The 12064-nt window shown below is 47.5% G+C and overlaps 2 protein-coding genes across 2 annotated transcripts; one reads left to right on the forward strand and one right to left on the reverse strand.

Annotated features, from left to right (window-relative positions):
• The first annotated feature begins 211 nt into the window (after positions 1-211).
• Positions 212-2359, forward strand: LOC119298781 (WD repeat-containing protein 43-like). Its single transcript, XM_037576076.1, has 5 exons — positions 212-549; positions 1288-1370; positions 1605-1716; positions 1827-1901; positions 1975-2359. Exons 1-5 carry the CDS (start codon positions 274-276, stop codon positions 2179-2181), a joined length of 753 nt encoding a protein of 250 aa, XP_037431973.1. The 5' UTR covers positions 212-273; the 3' UTR covers positions 2182-2359.
• A 100-nt stretch (positions 2360-2459) lies between these two features.
• Positions 2460-6558, reverse strand: LOC119298782 (peroxisome biogenesis protein 3-2-like). Its single transcript, XM_037576077.1, has 6 exons — positions 6115-6558; positions 5553-5743; positions 5287-5417; positions 4965-5092; positions 4354-4593; positions 2460-3139 (listed from the first exon to the last, which is right to left on the reverse strand). Exons 1-6 carry the CDS (start codon positions 6303-6305, stop codon positions 2881-2883), a joined length of 1140 nt encoding a protein of 379 aa, XP_037431974.1. The 5' UTR covers positions 6306-6558; the 3' UTR covers positions 2460-2880.
• Positions 6559-12064: the final 5506 nt, after the last annotated feature.

Raw genomic sequence — 12064 nt, forward strand, 5'->3', positions numbered from 1 at the left:
GCTCTATGTTCCCCTGTTCACGTGGCTATCTCCCACAGCGAACGGTCGCTCGAAGTTGAGGTCGTAGAGAACGTGCGCTAAGATTTGTGCGCCCAAATCCAACAGCTCCAGGTCTGTTCGCTGGAAAAACGTTCCCATGAACGTCCGCGCAATAACATTTGTGATAATAGTTATATGGGCTGGGCCGAGCCGGGCTATCCGCGACCCTGCCCTCTTTCCCTCCCCGCCGCCGCCTCCTCTCCTCGCTCCGCCGCCGCCTCTCCAAACTGCTCGATGGACCAGACGCCGCAGCGCCGCCGCCGGAGACGCGCCGAGGTCGCCCCCTCCGATGGCGCTCCGGACGCGGCGGAGTACAGCCTCGACGAGCCGACCTTGGCGGAGAAGCTCGCGGCCATGAGCCCGCTCGCCGAGGCGGCAGGTGGCGCCGCCGGGGAGTCGCTGCCCGTGGTGCCCCCCAGCGCGGACTCCGTCCACGTCCTGCTCAGGCAGGCCCTGCAGGCCGACGACCGCGCCGCGCTGCTGGGCTGCCTGTACAACAGAGACGGCAAGGTATCTGAGCTTGTCTGGCCTCTCTGACTCCTCATCTGTGGCATGGTGCAATAGTATCTTGATAGCTGGTGGCATCATCGTCAGTGAAGCATAGGTTACAGTTTTGTTCATAGGATCCGAGTCTCGAGTTCGCCGCGCAAATTAGGAAGGGATGTTTGTGCAACTTGTCAGCCTCCCATGGCCAATCACTCCTGGCTTGGTCCAAAGTTCAGGAAGACAGCTAGTTTGAGTTTCTGCTCATTGAAATTCGAGCTGTGTGTTTGGTTGGTTGGGTTGTATATTATTGCACATGTGCAATGAGTTCCATGAGTGCTGACACGGGTTCATCGCGCAAATTAGGACGGAATGGTTGTACAACTCCCAATGGCCAATCACTCTTGGCTTAGTCACACATTTAGGAAGGCAGTCAGGTTTAGTTTCAGCTCGATGGAAACTGAGCGTGTTTTATTTTGGTTGTATTGTATGTTACCCATTTACAACGAATTCCACGAAGTTAAGACGGCAAAGTTATGACCAGAACCGCTAATACTGTCCCAACCCCAAAATGAAATTACCCCCAGCACCGCCACGGCCTTGGTTTGATTAGCCCGTTAATCTCCTTGTGACAACCTGCTCGTTATTAAGCAGCTGTTATGTACTACTATTGAAATTTGTGAAACTCTGAATATCAGTTGTTCTTTATTCAATTAGGTCATCAAATCTGATAGTTCCTAACTCAATGTGTTGTCTTACATGCAGGTTATCGTGAAGTCGGTATCACTCCTGACGCCAGCAGACGCTGTGAAGCTCCTCAAATCATTGGTATCGCTTATGCAATCTAGGTATGATAATGCTTCTAAGGTCCTCTTTCAATTTAGCACTAAAATGGCTGGGACGTTATGTTGCGTGTGTTCCGTGAACATGAAAGCTTCTAAATTCAGTTAAACTTTTGCGTTGACCGTTTGACTGGGTTAACATGAGCCACTGAAAGTCTCAAACATTGTTTCTGCTTGTGTACCCTCATATTTTGCATAGAGGTTTCATAACTGGTCTGCTTTTCGTTTTCGCCTTGGCAGGGGTTCAGTACTGGTTTGCTTGCTCCCATGGCTTCAAGCTCTGCTTAGCCGACACATGAGCAGCATAGTATCTCAGGATTCTTCTCTGCTGCTGCTCAACTCGCTTTATCAGGTGAGTATTTTGTTTCAAATCAACAGCCGTAGAGATGTACTAATATGAAGTACAATTAATAACGGTTCTTATTTCTGGACTGTAATGTTACTTGGTGCACGCATTTTCAGCTGATTGACGCAAGAACATCGACCTTCGCATCGTCGCTCAAACTGTCTACCTGCCTGGATTATCATTTCAGCGAGGTAGGTTCTCTCCTGTCTACCTGTATTGCAACCTCGTGCATGCATGTGTGTAATTCAAGCATGTATGTTCCAGATCTGCGATGATGAATCCGATGAAGAAGAGGGAGGCCCTCCGCTTATCTACGAGGACGTGGATTCTGATGAGGAAGATTCTGAAGTTGATGATGCTATGGAAACCGAGGACAAGGGGACTGATGAGGAAGATTCCGAGGTTGACGACGCCATGGAGACAGAGAGAAAGGGGACTGACAAGGAAGAGTCTGAAGTTGATGATGAGTGAAAGAGATCACAGCATTTGAACTCTGATTTTCTAGTAACTGTACTGTAACTGATCGAGACACAGCTGCGTTTGCAGTTCTATTTTGTTGTGTCATAAACAAACAAAAAAATTGATCATGGGAAAAAATCCTCAAATTTGTGTTGGTTATCATATCAGGAATCAAGACTGCCATTCCAGCTAATCATATTTGCTTTGTGATAACAGATTCATCATCAGTCAGTTTAGATGGCATATACCAAACAAAAAATTTGATGAATTGATACCATAAACAAATTGGGTAACAGAATAGGTATACCCACATCAACATTCATTCATAAACCAATTTGTAGAGTTGAACATTCATGAGGTACACAAATTCCATCAAGCATGCTACCAAAATATGTAAACGAGATGGCAGAAACAGCCTGCTGAATTCTAGCTAGATAAAAAAAAAGAACAAGTATTTAACGAAAACCCAAGTAAAAAGGGAAAAGACTCCTGTTTCCTGAAACATAACAAGAGCACATCTTCAGCAATATACAGGACACAAACTCAGCCTCCTCTCCACACGTATATTTTTCACGAATGAACATCCTCCACCGGTATCACTTCCCAGAATCCAGAACGATCGAGTTTTCATACACATAAACCACTAGATCCTTTGGAGGTTTCGGGCCAAAAATTAGGAAGAAACATGCCCCTGTCCACATCGACGTGAACTCACGTTTGTGGCGGCATGTTTGCATAGAGGAATGTGTAGAAGAGTCCCACCTCGGGCATGCTTCGGATGGTCTGGATGTGCTTGTTCTTGCTTGGTTCCTCGAGCAGCATTGAGCTCAGTTGAGCCACTCTAGCCAAGAGCTTCGCCAAGGGCAATCCTGATGGAGGAAGCGCGGCTCCAACCTGTGCACGCAAGTCCTCTATCACCAAATCAGCTACCTTCCTCAATGACATGTCCATGATATTTCTGAAATCGTCGCTGCAAACACAGGGTGCCAATAGGATGATGTGAGATACTCATTGAGTTTCTTCCAAAGAAAAATGCAGATGCCAACAGAGTTAGACAATAGATGTGTTCTCGACGACAAACGTGGAAAATTACTATCCTGTAAGCAAATATCACAACTCGACTATAACAATCAAATATGTCTGTTCTTGTTTTGCATAGAGCTAACGGACTCAAATCGTGTCAACAACAGTTTAAGTTATAAGAAAATGAGATTATTCAATACATACCCAGACACTCTAAAAAACCCAACATTAATACCAGACTGTTTCTACTAATAAACTGGAACACAAATTTTGAATAAGGTCAGTTTCTTGCTGGTCATGGCGCCGTTTAGCAATTCAGATTCTTAATGATAACCATGGATTAACTATCATCTACAGTAAGCAAGTGCCACAACTCCACTATAACAATCAAACATGTTTATTTTCTCGTTTTGCAATAGAGGTAATGGCCTACAAAACATGTCAACAACAGTTTATGCTATAAGAAAAATGAGGTCATTCAATACAAAACCAGATACTAGCATGCACCAAATTTTATACCACACAGTTTTGCATTATCACTGGAGCACAAATTTTGAATGAAGGTTATCTTTTGCCGGTTAGGACTCAGAATTGCCTGTTATCAATTCAAATTATTCCCTCTGTTTTCCTTTGGTTCTCAAACAACATATTTAAATGGGTAGTAGCTAAATCAGTAAAAACAATAGCTCAAAACAACATAGCAGTCCCAGAGCTACAATACTAGCACCCAGCAATACGGAATGGTACAGCTGGCAACCAGCTATTTTTTGTTGTATCTGCTCCAGATATGAACATGATATAAATCAATCCCAAATCCCAAAATAGAGTACTGTTATTGATCCAGTAGTAACCTCTTCATAAGAACGATGCATCACGTATGAGTATGTTACTGACAATTTTTTTTTACTGCAGCACCACCTGGCATTAACATTTCCCCTTTTTTCTTTCATCAATATTAAAAAACTCAAACACACTAGTTGCTTATGTATGAAACGACATATGGTATATGGATTACAGTTCTTGAAAAGATAATTATTGAAAGAAAATGTAATGATGGGTAGCCATATGAAAGATCTAAGACAATAGACACATTGTGGAGCAAAGTACAGTATTACTAAACCCTGCATATATTATGAATTTACAATACATATTCTGCATTACCTTGCCAACACTATGCGTGTCTCAGTCATTAGTTGGTCAAGCTTTCCAACATCCATTAGAAGAGATGAGTCATCAAAGCCGCTGCTGGACACAGCCATCAACTGTGCATACCGATTGGCGCTTTCAGGTACAAGGAAATTTATCCATGAGTTGCCTTCACACATACTCATGAACTGCTCCGATATCTGTAACATCGTTTGTAATACTTGGTCCATGCTCATAGGGTCTTTCAGTTGCTTCCTGCACATTTTTTCCATGGTAGTATCAGTACGGGAAACACACATGTTATAAAGTATGATGTAATTTAAGCTAAATGAGAAAGTATACACTTGGCAAAACATAACTGCTATAATAAAATAATTTCATCATGTAAAGGTGCAACAATAATCTAAAGGGTCCCTACTCTAAATGATAAAATAAGTATTCTCTTGATGAATCAGAACTCTGCCATAAAGGGATTTTTTCTTGTAAAAGTGCGACAATAATTTCCCTAGGGCCCTTTAAATTTTATTTGTCTCTGCTCATTGGATGCTGAACATGCTGTTGAATATGATAATTTACTGACATGTTGGTGACAGAATAATCATGCGGATAGGGGAAGAAATATTTACTCTTTCAAGATTTCTGTTGCAGCATGTTGCATTTGCCTGATCAATGCAGTGATACCATATGTTGCAAGGTAGTCAGCAGTTCCAAGAAAGTCCTTATGTCCATTCCCGCTAAAAGTATCAGATTCCGCCTACACAGAAGCGGGATATTTCAAAGTCAGGTAGCAGAGCATGGTCTCCAGGGAAGTCACAATTGTTTGTAGCATAATTCAATTATACAAGTGTCGCATGATAAATGATCAATACGAGAGAAAAAACAAAGAAAGCAGCGATAACTTAATGTATGTAGGGGAATCACTCACGAATAGAAGGGAGCGAAAATTACCTGCAATTGAGCACCATCTGTACCACGAGCAAAGTCCAAGTAGAGATGTCTGCCTAATATGGTGACCTGGACTCTAACATATAAGCTCAGCAATGTCATGGCCCACATTGAAGACACTGTCCTTGTGAAACCTAGGGGGTAGAGAAGAAGTAACAACAGTTAAATGACATGGACCAGCCTAATGTTTTGACATCACAGATGAGATGGAGAAGAAGAAAATAAACAGGCCATGAATGAGGATGAGATAAACCACAGAATCATCATACTCAGAATTTTGATCTTCTCCCAGGTCTCGTACTTGTCCTCTGGCGTCAGCTCTCCCTTCCCTTGCAGCAGCCTCTCGGTCAGGTGTGAAATATCCAGTTCCTCCATTACCCGCGAACGTAGGTAGTGCATAGCAAACGGCAGTGTGGTTGTATCCGAGATCCTCTGCACCTTCTGAAAATGGGCTTCCAACCTAACAGAGAGTAGCACAGAACGGTCATGAAGGAGTCTATGATACTACTACATGAATTTCAACATCTCACTAAATATGCAGCGCATCACGGAACTACTAGCCCATATAACCACGAAGACATAATAAACTCAATGGGCCAATTGTAGTTTGCTAGCGCTAACACGATATTGCCATAAGCAGTACATCGCAGGAAACCTATGAATCAATACATACATGCACATGAAACCTATGAATCAATTGTTGTTTGCCACCACTAAGACGGCATGGCTGCTGCTGTGGTCGCCAATTTAGAACATAGCCAGATACACACGTAAGCAAGAAAATGCAAGACAGAAAACAAATCTGGTGGTGGTTTGGGTTTGTGGGCTCACTGATTCTTGATGATCTCGTCGGCGGCGCGCTCCTCCTCGGCGCGCTGCTCGACCCGGACGAGCTGCTTCTGGTGCGCGTCGTAGAAGCGGTAGGCCGCGTAGCCGGCGCCGGCGACGCCCAGCGAGAGGAGCATCTTCCACCGGTGCCGCGCCCAGAAGGCCTTCCCGGGGGCGGAGCCTAGCTGGAACATGGCGGCCAGGGCGGGGCGGGGACGGGAGGTGGGAGGCGACGCGGGCGAAACCCTAGCCGCTTGCCGCGCGGGAGGGACGGCGGCGCTCGGGTTCGCGGTCAGGCGGGCACGCGTTGGGGGTGGCAGGCGGGCTGGGGCGAGCGAGGAGGAGGGCGGCGACGGCTGCGGGGAAGAGGAAGAGGAGTTCGGGCGGCCGGGCGGCGGGTGGGAGGAGATCCGCGCGTGGTGGCGGAGACGGGGGTCCGACTCCGATCGGTGACGTCACCGGTGGGGGATAAGGGGCGGCTGGGGGAAATCGTTGGATGTACTAAAAATGGTTCGAATACAAATCAAACGTTTCAGTTTGTATCTCTATAAACGAATACGAACGCAAATTCGAAAACGTATTTTCGTTTGTTGTTTTGCATCAACGTCTAGATACTAATCAATCAAATGTGATTGAAATGTCACGGTAAAATATACACTTTATTCGAGCATCTGTATGTAAGGCTAGTAGTTACTAGCAGTTGCCGGCTTCGCCAGCTTGCTAGGGCTGGGGCACACATGCCTCCATGGGAATGACTTCTCATGCATCCTTGTTCTCGCCAAAGTAGAAGCACTGTAGCATATCCCCCACTACCTTGCCTTCCACCGCATAGACGGCATCGGCATATACGCCGACGTCATCATCAATGAAGTCTGGGACGTGGCACACACGCCAGGCTCACCCTCCTTCCCGCCAAACCCTAACCATAACTTTCCTCCGGAGAATGGAGATCGTGCCCCAACTCGTGGTCGGCGACGTGGGCATGCCAACCCGCGCGCCACACGAGTGGTTCATGAGAGCATGGCTGACCGCGCGTTCCGCGCCTTTCAGTACCCGGGCTATGCCACCTTTGGTGATGCCATCGCCATGCTCAAGCTAGCTGCCAAACCTAGAATCTGCAAATACGACACCTACGCCATTCCCACCATCCAAGAAATAGCACATGAGGATGACGGTCGTCTTTGCCTCGGGCCTGAGCTGATAGCTACCAAGGTTAGACGACCCCATGCTGAAGTGGCCTTTGATCCTGACACACTGAGCTTTACCTTCTCTGTCAAGCTGAGTAACTGTCGGACCACCTCAGGGGTCGTGATCGTTGGGCCGGCAAATGACCAGAGCCACTTCATCTGCTTCGACCTCACGGTTGGCACTATCGAGCACCACATCTGTCGGTCCATCTTGTTCAAGCTCTAGCCAAAAACCATCTCAGGAGAAATCTGTTCCCGCACCCTGCCTCTGCTACCAACTATCGAGTGCAAACACCCACCAGAGCCGTTTGTCCTCGGCTCTTTTTGATTCCAGATGTCGGGCCTCTCTTGTCGTTGGCAGGCAAGCCTCCTTTCCCAGCCACCAAGTCACCGCTGGCCCAGATTCGGGTACAGGCCCATCAAGTGCCCACTGCACGACCCATCTGCACACGACCCATCCGCCCTGTGCCTGGCCCCTTTGTCGGGCTACTCACGTCGGGCTTCCTTTCCCTTGTGGCCTGCACTGATATGCAGCACGGCACATGTGCTATCCTGCCTGTTGAGATAGCCACTAGATTCTGCTCCTGCATAGCACCACAGCCCGAGCCCTCCGCCGCCGACCGAAGGCAAGCCCCACCGACTCTACAGCTGCTACAGCCGACGGCTATCACCATCTCCGACGGCCTTTCTGTCGAGGAAGCGTCGCCGCAGCCGCCCACAGAGCAGCAGTTGCCCACCGAGCCGTCGGCCATGGGCGGGGGGGGCACCAGATGTGGCGGATCTGGCCCCGCACGCCTCGCCCCACCGCAGCTCACGCATCCAGCAGCTGTATGACGGGGCGCGTGGACCCAGTCGAGCATGCATCCAAGCGCAAGGCCTCCGCCAGCCCCTCGGGGAGTGAGGCGAATTGTCGCTGCTCGACAGGCAAGAAGAAGGGCAAGAACCTAATGGCGGCTTCGATCGTCGAGCTGCCACTCCAAAGCACCCCAAGGCCGATCACAAGGGGCAAGGCCAAGCTGCTCGCACGTTGCTGCGATCTGAACTTAAGCGAGATCACAGCGGACGCAGGGCCATCCTCCTCTGCCTCATCCGAGTCCACCAGGTCTGCCCATGGTTAGACAGACTGTTGATTACTGGAGTTGCAAGGATTATTACCCCCCAATGTTTCCCTTTCCTTCTTGGTGTTCATTTGCTCTAATAGCTTTGCATCCTAGGTTGTGGCCCGATGGGCATTATATCTGCATTGTACTACAAATTTCCCTTTTCTGCTGTTCTGCATGCCAAACCATGTACGCTCACAAGAGCCACTACTTAATCAAATGTCAGTCATTAGCTTATCTTGTTGTTCATCTTCTTTTACCACCTAGAGCCACACATATACCTTAATGTGGATTGCTTGTTGGAACGTTAGAGGGCTTGGTGATAATGATAAATGTACGCTGGTCAAGGATGCACTCATGTCCAGTCGATCGAGTGTCCTCTGTCTACAGGAGTCTAAGTTGCAGGAGATTGACGCGATGAAGGCAGCCTCTTTCCTCCCCTCCAGCCATAAATCCTTTATTTATATGCCAACTTCTGGAACATCAGGAGGCTTGTTGGTTGCTTGGGAGGAGAGTGTTCTCAGTGCCACTGAGATTAGCACGCACAGGTTTTGCATCACTGCACATTTTCAGTCCAGAAGCAACAATGAGAGCTTCAGTCTGTCTACCGTTTATGCACCATGTCAGGAAGATGAACGGGTAGAGTTCTTTATAGTCATGGATCAAGTTGCAACGCTAGTGCATGGGCCCTGGATCATGCTTGGCGACTTCAACATGTATCGGTTTGCGCACGAAAAATCACAAGGAAGGAAGAACTGGGTGATGATGGACCTTTTTAATACATGGATCAGGGAAAACGCCCTTGACGATATAGAAGTGGCGAACAGATCTTTCACATGGTCGAATAAAAGAGTGCAACCAACTCTGGTAAAGCTGGATAGAGTGCTGGTAAACGTAGATTGGAACCTGGGTTTTCTGAACACCACAACATCTGCCCTGACAGCAACAACTTCAGGTCACATCCTAATATGTGTAGAATGCTCAACGGATACACCCAGGTGTTCTTTCTTCCGTTTTGAGAACCATTGGCTGCAACTTCCAGAAACTATAGACCTGATCAATGACAATTGGAGTAGGGGCACCAGGCCGTTCGCTACTGCAACTTCCCTTCGCAGTTACAAGCTAAGAAGTGTTGGGGAACGTAGCATAAATTCAAAATTTTCCTACGTGTCACCAAGATCTATCTATGGAGTCATCTAGCAACGAGGGAGGAGTGGATCTACATACCCTTGTAGATCGCGCGCGGAAGCGTTCAAGAGAACGGGGTTGATGGAGTCGTACTCATCGTGATTCAAATCACCGATGATCCTAGCGCCGAACAGACGACACCTCCGCGTTCAACACACGTACGGAACGGAGACGTCTCCCACGCCTTGATCCAGCAAGGAGGAGGGAGAGGTTGATGGAGATCCAGCAGCACGACGGCGTGGTGGAAGTAGCGGGATTCCAACAGGGCTTCGCTAAGCGCTGCGGGAGGAGGGAGATGTGTCACGGGAGGGAGAGGGAGGCGCCAGGCCTTAGGTATGGTTGCTCCTCCTTTTCCCCACTATATATAGGGCCAAGGGAGAGGGGAGGGTGCAGCCTTGCCCCTTCCTCCAAGAAAGGGTGCGGCCAAGAGGGGGGGAGGAGTCCATCCTCCCCAAGGCACCTCGGAGGTGCCTTCCCCTTTTAGGACTCTTCCCTCCCCAAGTTTCCTTGGCGCATGGGCCTCTTGGGGCTGGTGCCCTTGGCCCATATAGGCCAAGGCGCACCCCCTACAGCCCATGTGCCCCCCCGGGGCAGGTGGACCCTCGGAACCCTTCCGGTGGTCCCGGTACAATACCGGTGACGCCGAAACTTGTCCCGATGGCCGAAATAGCACTTCCTATATATAAATCTTTACCTTCGGACCATTCTGGAACTCCTCGTGACGTCCGGGATCTCATCCGGGACTCCGAACAACTTTCGGGTTACCGCATACTAATATCTCTATAACCCTAGCGTCACCGAACCTTAAGTGTGTAGACCCTACGGGTTCGGGAGACATGCAGACATGACCGAGATGACTCTCCGGTCAATAACCAACAGCGGGATCTGGATACCCATGTTGGCTCCCACATGTTCCACGATGATCTCATCGGATGAACCACGATGTCAAGGACTTAATCAATCCCGTATACAATTCCCTTTGTCTAGCGGTACGATACTTGCCCGAGATTCGATCGTCGGTATCCCGATACCTTGTTCAATCTCGTTAACGGCAAGTCTCTTTACTCGTTCCGTAACACATCATCCCGTGATCAACTCCTTGATCACATTGTGCACATTATGATGATGTCCTACCGAGTGGGTCCAGAGATACCTCTCCATTTACACGGAGTGACAAATCCCAGTCTCGATTCGCGCCAACCCAACAGACACTTTCGGAGATACCCGTAGTGTACCTTTATAGCCACCCAGTTACGTTGTGACGTTTGGCACACCCAAAGCACTCCTACGGTATCCGGGAGTTGCACAATCTCATGGTCTAAGGAAATGATACTTGACATTAGAAAAGCTTTAGCATACGAACTACATGATCTTGTGCTAGGCTTAGGATTGGGTCTTGTCCATCACATCATTCTCCTAATGATGTGATCCCGTTATCAATGACATCTAATGTCCATGGTCAGGAAACCATAACCATCTATTGATCAACGAGCTAGTCAACTAGAGGCTTACTAGGGACATGGTGTTGTCTATGTATCCACACATGTATCTGAGTTTCCTATCAATACAATTCTAGCATGGATAATAAACGATTATCATGAACAAGGAAATATAATAATAACTAATTTATTATTGCCTCTAGGGCATATTTCCAACAGTCTCCCACTTGCACTAGAGTCAATAATCCAGTTCACATCGATATGTGATTAACACTCAAGGTCACATCCCCATGTGACTAACACCCAAGAGTTTACTAGAGTCAATAATCTAGTTCACATTTACCATGTGATTAACACTCGATGAGTTCTGGGTTTGATCATGTTATGCTTGTGAGAGAGGTTATAGTCAACGGGTTTGAACCTTTCAGATCCGTGTGTGCTATACAAATCTCTATGTCATCTCCTAGATGCAGCTACCAGGCTCTATTTGGAGCTATTCCAAACAAATGTTCTACTTGGAGCTATTCTAAATTGTTGCTCCATTATACGTATCCGGTATCTCTAATCAGAGCTATCCGGATAGGTGTTAAGCTTGCATCGACGTAACCCTTTACGACGAACTCTTTTACCACCTCCATAATCGAGAAAATTCCTTAGTCCACTAGTTACTAAGGACAACTTTGACCGTTGTCCTGTGATCCATTCTTGGATCACTCTTGTACCCCTTGACTGACTCATGGCAAGGCACACTTCAGGTGCGGTACACAGCATAGCATACTGTAGAGCCTACGTCTTAAGCATAGGGGATGACCTTCGTCCTTTCTCTCTATTCTGCCGTGGTCGAGCTTTAAGTCTTAACTTCATACCTTACAACTCAGGCAAGAACTCCTTCTTTGACTGATCCATCTTGAACACCTTCAAGATCATGTCAAGGTATGTGCTCATTTGAAAGTACCATTAAGTGTTTTGATCTATCCTTATAGATCTTGATGCTCAATGTTCAAGTAGCTTAATCCAGGCTTTCCATTGAAAAAGCACT

Source organism: Triticum dicoccoides, chromosome 5A (genome assembly GCF_002162155.2).
Source record: "Triticum dicoccoides isolate Atlit2015 ecotype Zavitan chromosome 5A, WEW_v2.0, whole genome shotgun sequence".
Lineage (NCBI taxonomy): Eukaryota > Viridiplantae > Streptophyta > Magnoliopsida > Poales > Poaceae > Triticum > Triticum dicoccoides.